The 13,476-nt window shown below is 40.0% G+C and overlaps 1 protein-coding gene across 3 annotated transcripts in view; it reads left to right on the top strand.

Moving 5' to 3' along the window:
• The window catches only part of LOC131684952 (uncharacterized), a 160,816-nt gene extending 147,615 nt beyond the window's left edge, over nt 1-13,201 (top strand). For all 3 annotated transcript variants that reach the window (XM_058968247.1, XM_058968246.1, XM_058968245.1), the window contains one exon: nt 9,466-13,201. In XM_058968247.1, coding sequence (XP_058824230.1) covers nt 9,466-11,203 — 1,738 coding nt within the window. In that variant the 3' untranslated portion in view covers nt 11,204-13,201. The remainder of the gene's footprint in view (nt 1-9,465) is intronic.
• Nucleotides 13,202-13,476: the final 275 nt, after the last annotated feature.

The following is a 13,476-nucleotide window of genomic DNA, read 5'->3' as shown; positions in this document are numbered from 1 at the left end:
ACCGAGGAAGCTCTGATAATCATAGTTGCATTAATATCGATAGCACCCAGATTTAGACTCGCAAGTGCTGCTCAATAACGGGTGTTCAATAAAAAATGAGAATTTGTTCAGTCATGTAGTTAAAAAAACAAAACAAAAATCAGCGGATTCAGTATTCTTTATTAAAAACATAATGTTTATTCTTTAAAAAAATGTCAATGAATAGTCGAGAAGGGGCCTGGTCAGCCGTACGACGCAAGTTAGTCGCGACGCTCTCACAAGAGCGCTGGACGGCACTGACGTCCATCTTCCGGGTTCTGGTGGTCAACTGCTTCGTATCCTTGGCCCGCCAATTATTTTTGTACATTAGGGCACTGAGGGAGCCGAAAAAATCCTCAATGGGACGGCACTGGGGCAAGTTGATCAGGCACCTATCTTTCGGCACGTACGGTATCTTTTTCTGCCCAAGATACTCCAACGTCTTCTTGGAGTAAGAAGAACGGAGAAGACGCCTTGTCCGGCCAGAAGATGCATGATGCTCCTTTATGAACGGCAGAAGAATTTCCTCAAGACACTCCTGCTGGTACACTTGTTGATTGATGGCCAGCTCGCTCGGCTTGAATCACGGCTTTGAAATCCCTCTGTCCGATAACTTTTTTTTTCAAATTTATGCCAAAACTTATATTTTATTTCGGGGGTGTAGCTGACTCGTCGCTGAAATAATAGCTGTCATTTCATGGAATGTGGGTCTTCGAGAGCGGAAAGTAGCTTTCGTCGTCCTGCACGAACGACGTCCCGTTGTAGTTCTTCGTCATCTCGTAGGTTTGCTCGTCCGTGTACTCGAGGGACCGAGGCTTCTTCCAACAGATGATGTCCTCCATCTTGAGGGTTCGGTGAATCAAGATATGGAAGCAGTGATATTTTCGGCCGGCGTCACGCAAGCTCGTTCCGTCCTTGTTGTCGAACAGCTTTTTCAACGTCGTCATTTTCTTCGCCGGACGGCCGCTACCGGCCTTCCGCTCCGCACTCAGGGATGCCAGGATCCGGTAAACTGTACTCACGGGCACGTTTTCGTCTCGAAAGTGGTCTACCGTAAACTTTTTTTCCCCGATGACCATACGTTTCGTAAAACCGTAATACACGCTCGCGGAGTGCTTACTGTTTCAACGCCATCTTCGATTGAACTGACAGCACCCGAGCGAAAAGAAACATGTCATCCATTTCTAGGGAGTCCAGAGAGCAATTCTCCTGGAGAGAAAAAAATAAGGCTCTTTACTTGATTTACAGAAAGGTATTGAAATCATTCTCATTTTTTATTGAACATCCGTTAGCTACCTCATCTGTGAACACATACATGATTTTTTTTCAAAAAAAGAGGTACCCTCGCGTAAACAGCAGCGGTAGCTGGCAAAAAGAACGGAATCTGGTGCTGATACAAAGCAATTAACAATGGAATGAAATTAGAGAACATTTCAGCGCTTGAATTATTCAGAATGGATGGATACTTGCCGAAAGTTTGGAAGACCCTTTCTCCCCTCCCGCACACAGGATCGGAACGACTGACGAACGTTGGCTGCAGTAGCTTGACTATGGCGAGGGCTTCCGTAATACAAGCGGCGATGCAACCCAGTGCCCTATTAGCGAAATCAATCCTGCTTTAGCTGGTCAAAATTGAACTCACGAACGAATACTCCAGTCGGCCGAATAGATGCTTTACCCCCATAGATCTAAATACTGGTCGCAGTGGTTCGTCTCCCACAAATAAAGTTAACGCTTTGAGTGCTCGAAAAGAGCCCCTTTCTTGACCAACAAAATTGCTTTAAGTGTGTCGCTTATTCCGAGGCATTCTTGGGTCATAGCAACAAGGCGGCTCAGATAAACCCAGAATGGATTCCGTTCACCATAGCAACTATTCTGATTTCCCGCTGAATAACTCCAGTACCGCAAACAGCGGCGACAGTGGCGCAAATTTTTGCATTATTTTCGCGACTTCGTTTTGGAGTGGGCAAGTACCTCGGAAATCACTTGACAAGAGCCAGAATATGCCGGAAAATGAGTCCAAATGCGGATCGAAAGATTTATGACGACCGCGTTTAGATTATCTACAGCCACAAATAACTTTTTTGGGTCTACGATGGGAGTAGCGAAATCGGATTGCTACAGGTTCTTGTTGAAACTAGACAAATGGTATAGTGCGAATCGTTGCATACCAGAAATACAAGTGCGGTGGAAAAACGATATGCTATTGCCGCAGCATGCAATCCTCTCAATCACATTAACGGAAGAGTCGCATGACTTGCCATTTGATCGATCGAAAATAAAAGTCGCATAGAACATGCTTCGCAAAACCCGCTTCAAACATATTAGAATATAAAAACCGGGTATAAACTTCAAGCCTAAAACTCGGATAGAAATACTTCTGTATAAAATCGTTTCAAAAATTCTCACCAGTAAAACTCGGCAAAGATAAACCTCCAGTATAAAAATCGATTACAAAATAAATAAATCGCTCGTAGGAGCATCCGTATATCTTGATGTTCAAGATTAAAAGTCGACTAACAAAAACTTTGTAAAAATCGGATTTATTATTTTCCGGTTTTTTACTGAAGGTTTTTTATCCGACTCTTACAAAGGAAAGAGCCTGTCCGATTTTTATGCTTGAAGTTTATATCCGGTTTTTATATTCTAATATATTTGAATCGGGTTTTACGAAGCTTGTTCTGCCCTTACGACTTTTATTTTCGGTCGCTCGATTGAGCGAGTGCGGCCATCTTTGAAAACGAAAAAAGCAGTTTTTTTGCTTCTCTTTACAAAATCTTCAGAATCCGACACTAATGCCAGGACTAAGCTGATGCCGGATTGACGCTAGCTCCATAAACGAAAACTCAACTTGTGTTTCTGAGCGACACTCTAGTCCCGCAAAAAAAGGAGTTCTGATTAAACTGATGAGAAATAATGAAGTTGAAGTTGAAGCACATGATGATGAAACAGAAGTCGATTCCCACGAGCTTTATTTATTTCGCGCAATAATGATTGGGTTTAGCTGAATAGTATATTTGGAACTACAAAACTTTTAACACTAACTTCTAAAGGAAGGGGTGGGCGTAGCGTAGTTGGTAAATCGATTGCCTTGTACGCAGCGCACCTGAGTTCGAGTCCCGACATAGGATTAGAAATTTTTCATAAGAGATTTTTCTAACCCGAAGAAGCGAATGACCTTAAGGTTAAAAACTCTATAATCGAAATAAAAAAAGAAGGAGAGATTTAGTATGTGCTCAAGAATTACTGGAAAAGACTTGTTCTACAACTTTGTAGAAGACGCTTACTTTCTATCTGTTTTCGTTGAAAAGTTAGTATTTGGTGCCGTCTATGTTGTGAAACATGGAGCTAATTTTTTTTCGTTTAAAGATGACTCATACCATATACTAATATTCTTTCAAATTACTATTACCACAGAGAACAGACATCCAAAAATATTTAAAAAACGTGTGTAAACATTTAAATTAATATACGATAAACACTAGCGCCGCCAAACCTACTTATCCCAACTATCCGTCAAATCCATTCAGGAACCGAACCGGTTCGAAATCCTAAATGGATTCAATATGGAATCTTGCTCAAAGAAAACAACCAATTGTGACTCTATCGGTTCATGCTTTGAGCTGGGATTCATACTGGAAGTCCGAACCGGTTCCGGACTAGTTTGACTCGGTACAGGAATATCCGCTGTCAATTCAGTCGAACTCAGTCACAAAAACATGACAACAGTAGCGCACCTGGTTTGGATATCCCAACTACCTTCGAAACCGTTAGAGATTTTTACACAAGTTGAAAGCTGAAGATGGAAGTCTGATCTCTGTGATTCAGACATCACTTCACTAAAAGTTTAATAACTCCTCCCAAAGAAGTTGGATTGAGTTGCCGCTTTCGAGAAAGTTGTAGACAATAAAATTATCTGTCCAAATTTCACTTTCGGTGATAAACTGATGCATAGAGTGCCACCTAGCTGCGAAAATGCAAGTTAGTGGGTTTTCTACATATAAATTGTTGTTGCTGTTTGGGGTAAACCAAGTTAGCTATGCCACATCACTTGTCTAAAAAATCTCTACAAAGTGGCGTTTTCAGAATTTTGGCATTCTGCTTGGTTACTGAGTTATAGCGAGAAGCGCGGTGAAATTTTTAATAATTGCTTCAAATGACTGTGTCTGTGGCTGTTCGGCCATCTATGGGAGCTGTCCATAAATGTCAGCTTCTTTCTCCGAACAGCCTAGATAAGCCGTGTAGTGTCGGTAGTGGTTGTTTCAACCGGCTAAGAATTACACTACGGACTACCTGTTCCGGTGGTAACACCAAACAGGAAACCCCAATTCCATAGTGTCATGCGACCCGTGCTATGGGTAAAATTGTTGAGGGGGTTTAAAATATTCTCAATGGCGAACGGAGCCTGGGAAGAGCCGGGCGAACTCCCCAGTAACTGGTTGTGGTCCACTAGGAGGTTGATAACTCTATTATCTTTCTCCGGACAAAACCAGCCTAGAGGCCGCGTGGCATCCGGCGGGTTTGAAGTATGTCAGTTATGGAAATAACTGTCAAATTCATTCGCAAAGGTGGCCGCGTCACTTATGAGGAGGCAAAGAGCTTTAGACCGATCAGTCTGACCTCCTTCCTTCTCAAATCAGTGGAACGTTTAATCGACCACTACATTCGGGATGGTAGCTTGGGCGAGCACCCGCTGCATGCAATGCAACATGCATATCAGCGGGGGAAGTCTACTACCACCCTGTTACACAATGTTGTCTACAACATTGAAAAAGCTTTTTCACAAAAGTAATCACGTTTAGGAGTTTTTCTCGATATTGAAGGTGCTTTTGACAACGTGTCTTTCGAATCCATTTTGGAAGCAGCACGAGATCATGGAGTACCTTCATATATCACGAACTGGATACACGCAATGCTTAGCAACCGACATCTGTGCTCATCGTTAAGACAAGTAGAGATGAGGAAACTGAGTGTCTGCGGATGTCCTCAAGGTGGTGTGCTGTCACCACTTCTATGGAACCTTGTCGCCGATAGCTTGTTGAGAAAACTAAATGAGCTTGGGTTTCCGACGTATGGTTTCGCCGATGATTATCATATAATGATCACCGGTATTTGCATTAACACACTCTTTGATTTGATGCAACAAGCCTTATGTGTTGTTGAGCGGTGGTGTCTTCATGTTGGACTATCAGTTAATCCAAATAAAACCTTAATGGTGCTTTTCACGCAACGAAGGATTACAACCGGAGCTCGTCCATTGCAGTTTTTTGACTCTGAAATTATTGTCGAAGATCAAGTTAAGTACGTTGGGGTAATTCTGGACTCAAAACTTAATTGGACAGCTCACATCGATTTCAGGATTAAGAAAGCTTGCATGGCCTTTGGCCAATGTAGACGGGCTTTCGGCAAATCTTGGGGACTCAAACCCAAGTACATTCAGTGGATCTACACAACAATTGTTAGACCAATACTGGCATACGGGTGCCTTGTTTGGTGGCAGAAGGGAGAAGTCATGACAATCCAATCAAAGTTAAACCATCTTCAGAGGATGGTCTTGATGGCGATGACTGGTGCGTTCTCGACAACACCTACTGCTGCTCTCGAGGCACTCTTGAACATAAAACCACTACATGTGTTTCTGAAACAAGAAGCACTTTCTTGTGCATACCGTCTTAAGGTTACTGGGCTCTGGAACAGTAACCCAATAGATCGTGTAACTAGCCACACAAGACTGTGGCCCCAAAAGGTTACTTGGGATGAATATACACTTGCTCCCAGTGACCTTACACTCACATGTAGTTTTCCTTCTAAAACTTTCAATGTGAGAATTCCTCTTTGTGAGGAATGGCTGTCTGGCTGGATGGAGCGACAACTTGAAGAATACGTAGTTTGTTACACGAACGGTTCTTTGTTGGAGGGCCGAGCCGGTGCTGGTGTCTATTGTCATGAGATGAGATTAAACCAATCTCATTCGCTTGGTAGATACTGTACCGTATTCCAAGCAGAAATCTTTGCGATTCTGTGTGGCGTACAATCCGCACTTCAACAGGGAATTTGCGGTAAAAGAATCTATTTTTGCTCTGACAGTCAGGCTGCCCTGAAAGCACTTAGTTCGGCAGATTCGAGATCGAAATTAGTAATCGCATGTCGAACTCAAATCGAAGAACTTAGCATTTCAAATGCTATCTACCTTCTATGGGTACCCGGTCATTCCGGTACTACTGGAAATGAATGGGCGGACGAATTGGCTAGAGCTGGCGCTGCGACTGATTTCGTTGGTCCAGAACCAGTTCTACCACTGTCAATAAGTTGGATAAAGCACAAGATTCGCTCTTGGGCTGCATTCGAACATGCCAACCATTGGCGTAGCTTGCAAACTTGCGTTCAAACAAAGGCTTTTCTGCCGGATGTGAGTCCGAAAATGTCAAGAAATTTGTTGCATTTTTCCAAGCACAACTGCAGTATTCTGGTCAGGGCACTGACTGCACATTGCAAACTCAATTATCACATGGCTACTATTCAGCGCGCTGAATATGATGTGATCTTTGTGAATCCGATTACGGAACATCATATCATTTGATATGCAATTGCCCTGTATTAATGCAATTGCGCATCCGGTTTTTTGGTTCTCCATACATAGATGAACCTATGTACAGAGAGCTGAAATTTAAGGATATGCTTTTGTTCCTAACCCAGTGTGGTAAAGAGCTATAGTTTTTTAGCCGTATTTTAGTGACAATATCTCTTCGGGGGTGTTCTCGTTCTGTTATCTCAATATCCCCTCGGGGGTGTTGATATATCCGCTCACTGTTTGAGTAGAGGTTCTAAATCCCTCCGGGGGTTGAAAGTTTTATTCCTGCTGTTGTAGCACCTGCAGATCGTTCAGCATCACTCCGTGGGTGCAAAATGCTCTGTTTTAATTGTTCTGTGTCGTTGTTTTCCTTACCCCTAACCTTACCACTTCCCAAATCCTTCCCATCAGGAAAATGATGAAAAGACGATTCTTGGCAAGGCACAAATCTCCGATCAACATGGGGAACGTGCCATTTGAGCCAAATGCTACTGATTCCTGATTCCTATAGCGAGAAGCGCGGTGAAATTTTTAATTATTGCTTCAAATGACTGTGTCTGAGGATTGGCTAAAGTTATCTTAATGTATAAGATGTTTTTATGTTTAAAACTATCTAAGAAACACAATTGCATAATCATTTTCAAAACAAAAATACACGAATTGTGAGAGAAATTCAGTTTATGCTTTAAACTGGAAATATAGCATAATTACCAACACTGTAACCGAAAATAGCTATTTTTTCTAGATTCCCTGACTCATTTCCACCAAAATGCATTTCACCGATTATTTATAGACCAAATAAAGCCAAATATATGAACAAAAGTTAAAAATATATGCTATGCTAACACGCAAATGTGGTTTAAAACAATTTTTTCCTTAGTGGAGAAAAAATAGTTTTTACCTAATTTTTTCTCCCCCCATATTTTATATTTTCAAATCTTCATTTTCAAACCAAAATTTACACTGATTTTCATTAAATGAGGTTATCTGTAATTTGGCATTTAAATGCACATACTACACGATTAACGTATTACATATTGTCCAATGTGCATTTCAAAATCTTTTTGGATACGCCCCTGACATCATTACAGTCCCATAATTGTGAAGCAGTTAACGCCCTTAACTGGAAATTGGGAAATCACAGATACCATGGGCATGCATTCTTTCAGTGTCTTCTATTAAATTATCATTTTCGCATTTTCCCAATCTAGCTTCAAATGTTGCTCTAACATAAATGTAATGTTAAAATTTATAAAACTTAGAGCAAAAAGCATAAAATCAGTTAAAATATTGTTAGAGGACTATCATAGAATTTAAATTTCAAGTCGTAAATGGAAAATAATTCACGACAAAATACATTGAAAATCGCTTGCGTATTTATACTTTGCTGTAGGCGTCGAATACGCGAAAAAGATGTTTGTTAAAAGTGGGTAGAATTCAATGCGCTATTTCAATCAGATTCAAGGAGCTTATTTACCGGATAGTTCCCATTACATTGAACAGTATGTTTATTAATCACTATACGAGTTCCGAAGTGCATAACATTCGATTGATAAAGACAAATTACACGTTCATGAAAAAAAATCAAATCCATTTCAATTATAAATACAACATAATATCGGCTTTTTTTTCATCACAGTACAACATTTTATAATATATGAATTGAAATCAACTAATAGTGTATCCATTTACTAGGAATAGTGTTTAATTATTGTATAAATGTTAGAGAATAATTGAGCCGAAACATTATTCACCTTCGACTTCGCCCAAGGCTTCCTTCAATACACAACTGTACATGTGTCTCGATTCCCTCATGTTTGTTAGATAATCATAAAACATCATTTTCTAACGTCTCATGTTCTAATCATATTTTCGTTCTGTTTTAATTAACTTTTCTCAGAAACTATCAGCAAGCATACTATGACGAATTTGACTTTCGACAGTCCTAACGTTGTGTCAAAGCAAACAAACAAGCTAACAACATACAAATGGTAGTATTGAATGCTTTTTATTTGAACAGAAAGCAATTTTGAAATGAAGCGAAAAAAAAACAAAAATGAATAAATGACAGAAATATTTTACACTAGGTAAGATTCAATTGGATTGCTTCCAACTAACACGTATGCTAGCTTTTAGAGATGCCAAACGATTCGTATGCTGCTATGAAAGATATGTGACCATTTATTGAACAACTCCTGGCTAAGTACGGAATTTTTTCTGTATTTAAAGACACGGCAATATTTTTGAAGTTAAGACTATGAGACTTTACAAGCAACGTATTCAAAATAAGACTTAACCATGTAAAACGTGTGTCATGTTTTGTTTTTTTTTGGAAAAGTCGTGCTACTTTTTTCTTACGAAATTGAGCAGTATTATTGCGAACAGCATTATTTAATTTACGTGCTACATTCTCGTTTAATTTGTATTTATTAATCGTTCATCATTGGTGCATTGAACATTTACATTCATCATACAAATCGCCACATCTGATTCTAGTAATAATTTGTTTATCCACCACATTTGATAACTGCTTTGATTTTATTTTATTGGCTTAGAGAATACAGCTGTAAACTACCCATTGCATTTTCTCTCTTGTGTTGCCATTTCTAATTGTAACATACGAAGTAGAATTTTTTCATATGTTTTGAACCAACCTGTAGTCTAAATACGTTCCCGCTAGCACTGATTCCCAGTAGTGTTTATTCACGGGAGCGAAGTAGAATCGAAACATCACGTATCCAATCTGGTGAGCTTTACTGGCTCATCACCGAGTGAAATGATATCAGCTTATGTTGTGTTTTTCTTGTCTCTTTTCTTTTATCTGGTTCATCGTTTGTTGCAAATAATCCAAACAATCAACAACATCATAACCATAGTGACGTAGAATCCTCCGATCTGTCTAGTAGTGATTCCGAAGATCTGTTAGATGAAATAGTTATAGCGTCAGCCCGTATCGACGATCCTGCCCATTACGACCCACTCTGCTCGCCGATACATTACTGTGACAATAACGTTCACTCGGACGATAACAGCAATAGTAACACAATCATTCGTATAGATTCGATCGAGTCCCAGGGCTCGACGTCGTCGTCCACTGGCTCGATACAGCTGCAGCAGTTGAATCCTTCGTCAGCGTACAAGAACCTAAAATCACGCCGCATGGAGTACAGCCGGCGTGGAATGATACTCGGCCTCAGCAATCCATCGCAAGACTCCGCCTTTGGCTCAATGACCGACGGCGAGTCGTCCCGAGCGTCCAGCTTTAAGCTCAGTAGTTTCGCTTCGATGAACTCACCGATCGACGAAGGAGTTGAAGACTTGCTAGCTGAAGGTGGCTCAGAAACGATCGCAACCACTATGGCCGGTCTGAAATACATCGACTCAGCTGGCTCCTCACCGTGTCACGATCAACATGCCAGTCTGTCACCCCGGGACACTCATCCTGGACCATCACGCGATATTTCACCGAATCATACTACTCGCTTCCTGGAACCTCCCAAATTAGTTATAAACAATCATTCCTTCTCGGCAACCAGTAGCTCCCTGTGCTACACTTCATCGCCACTCCGTAAATGTGCCACAACCGAGGTATTCTCGCAGAAATATAGAGTATCTTCATTTGAAGACATGTCCTACTCGTCCCGTATGGCAAACAAATCGATTAAAAATAGCAGTCGCAAGATATTTCGTTCTTTCGAAGAGGAACGACGAATTGATTCTGCTTTCATGCCAATCGATAACAGTTCCTCCGGCATCAACAACAACCGTATGAGTCAACAACGACAACAAATGAAACCACGCCAACAATCAGCCAGTCAACTGCAACATCAATTATCGCTACCACCAACGTTGGTGCCATCTTCGTTCCCCAAACAACCCGTAAGCTCCGCTCAGTACAATCAGCTGACGAAGAAAAAGAAGAACGCTTCGTTCCAGAATCTTCAAAGCATTTCCGCTACTAGAGACAAAACCAGCCAATGGCGAAACAAGTTGGTCAAATCGAACGAATATCTATTCGAAACATCATTCAACATGACTTCTTCGTCATCGACCCAGAGTGAGATAGACCGGTTGTTAAGTCACGGAAGCTCAACCCATGATCTTCCCACGTCAGCAGACCGAACGGAAACGGAACGGTTCATACTGACCCCGGAACCAGTAGTGATGAATCCTCGTCGAACCCGAACCGATCGACAAGCGCTCTTCAGCTTGGCTAAATTCAAACACAGCACGATCCTGGATAGTATTTCACTGGAAGATTTCTCTGAGGAGGATAGGAAGCACTGTACTACTGGCAGCAGTATATCGAACAGTTCCACAAAAAGCTACTCATCGGAAGATCGGACTGAAATCGAAGCACGGAAACTGGAGAATTCTTCTGCTGATGACACCAGTGATCAGGAAAGTAGTAGTATTACAGATTCCTTGCTGCGGTCTCCAATGATGCAACAACGAAGTCAAAGCTGCAGTAGTGCGACCGAAGTTCGCAAGTATCTCGACGACACTGCTGGAAGTGACGGCGGCTTCGGCAGTGGGAACGAAGAAAAGACGCCTCTTCTCGAAGGCATGGAACTGTCACCCATCTCACCTACTGAGTCGGAACAAATGTTGTGATAATATAATAGTTGTGTAAACTATTTTTCTACAGATTTTAGCTCGGTTCAGTATGAAGTACTAGTTTAGGGAAAATATAAAGAAAAATACAACTAATTAATTTTAGCGAACGAAATGTTAAAAAAAAATGTTACCTTTACGAATGTACCCAGAAATCAAGAGAATACAAGTCAAAAAAATACAGGTTTTTTTAGGAAAATATAGCAAATATTCTCCAAACACTATCCTAATATTTCTCACCCAACCGTACTGTTCATGGACAAAATGGTAGCTCAATTTTACAGTCTCTTCCATACTATCTAAATCGTTTTGAACAATCTCTTGAATAGCGGAATTATCTTCGAATATATCAAGTACAAGTCTAACGGAACTTTCCTGCCAAGAAGGTGAAGGAATAGAACACTTAATGACGGCGTGAGCGGAATAGAAGTTATTTTGAAGTGGGTTCTTCGGTATTTTGGCGGTAACATAATGTAACTCATCCAACACGAATGTCAATCAACTACTGTAATCAGTATTCAAACAATAAAATAAATGATAAAAGAAAGAGAACGATCTATATAGCGTAAGTCTGCAGCTGTAAATGAAAATCTATATAGTTGTTAAAGGTATTGAACAAATGTCCAGTGACTGTATCTATACTTAGGCATAGCTCATAATTGCAGACCTGAGGATGAACAAATGTGAATTACTTCTGTTAGACAGAGAGGATGATTATTACTCGCCTATGTCGATTGTTATAGTTTTCTAAGTCTATCGCTTAACATAAAATAAAAATGTCTGACAGGAGAACTGTAGTTTTAACATAAAATTAAAAATATTACAAACAGACAACAGATATGCCAAAATAATTTGATTTCACAACGAAACAAAATGCACTTTTCAACTTCATAGCAACCAGATTGCGCATCTTGTTTGAATAAGTCCTTTCCGACCAAAAAACGAATCAATATTTCGAACCTTTGCGCAAAGTGGTTTACTTCTTTCAATGTAAAAAGAACTAAGTTCATTTTTCTTCGTAGCACACCAATCTGTTATCGTTAAATAAAAGATAGCTGGAATAGAAGAGATTATAAACATAACCTAAAGCCGTCCCAAATGAGATCAATTACTCAATCGCTCAGTGTGCCCTTATTGTGTATCCTTTGATTCGTTTCGAAATTCATTGTTGTGTATTGTATGATATATGCTGGCAAGTACTATCAAACCAATGCGACCATAAGTTGTTTAGGGATCATTTGCAAAAATAGCTTTTTCTACTAACTTAAAAGCCTTCAACGGTCAGCTAGCCACTAGTCGGCACCAATAATTTTCTCCAGAACATTTTATAAATAAGAAAGACGACATAAGCGAACCAAACGAACAACTTGATGCCACAGGATGGGTTTTAAACATTTTACCACACTCAACCAATACCGGATTGCATTCTATCTCAATTAGACGATTAGAATCGGAAATACATGCAATGTCTATACGAACAGTCATTCCCGGGTCCAAACTCCAAATAACACTAAACAAAGATAAATATGCGCCCAAATTGTTCGTTTTAGCAAACAGTCAATGATCCCCAAAATAAAGCACATTTCTCAAAATAGGGTGCAGATCCAAGTACTGCAAAGTAAAAACCAACTAAAAGATACAATAGTTCATAGAAATTTATGTAATGCGAGCTTGACATTTAACGAAATAACGTAAGAAATGACGTCAGATTCTACTAAGAACAAACGCGCTATTCCATACTTCAAATGTTCCCCGAAGAAAAACAAACAATAACTCTCAACACTGCTAGTGTAAAATTTTAGATACGCTATTCAAAATACAAAACTACACGTTCTACATAGGCAAATTTTCTTTCCGAAAATAGGATCGATCGAAAAATCTACAACAAATGCAAAACTCACCCCCAATAGTCTAAAAAACAAACCCGAGACGATTGTAAATCATATCAGCAAAAAACAACAACATAGCAATAATAAAGCGAACATCTTTGAAACCCGATTCATTGAAAACAAATGTTTTATCCGAACATTTCCGTAGCAGATCGCAGGATATCGAATGTGATGTGTGTTGTACACTGAGAAACAAAAATATGCATAGTTAGCCTACGTTCTATTCCTGTCTCTTTTCTTCTGCTGTGATTTTTATGCATTTTCATGCATATACTTCTAGTAAGCATTAAATAAGTGGATAGCCCGAATATGTCCAATGCATAAAATTTACAGCAGAAGAAACGAGAGGCAGATAGAAAAGTATGCTATCGATGCATAAATAAA

The sequence above is a fragment of the Topomyia yanbarensis genome, chromosome 2 (assembly GCF_030247195.1).
Source record: "Topomyia yanbarensis strain Yona2022 chromosome 2, ASM3024719v1, whole genome shotgun sequence".
In the NCBI taxonomy this organism is placed as follows: Eukaryota; Metazoa; Arthropoda; class Insecta; order Diptera; family Culicidae; genus Topomyia; species Topomyia yanbarensis.
The sequence above is the reverse complement of the archived record's forward strand: the minus strand, read 5'-3'. Positions and strand labels throughout refer to the sequence as shown.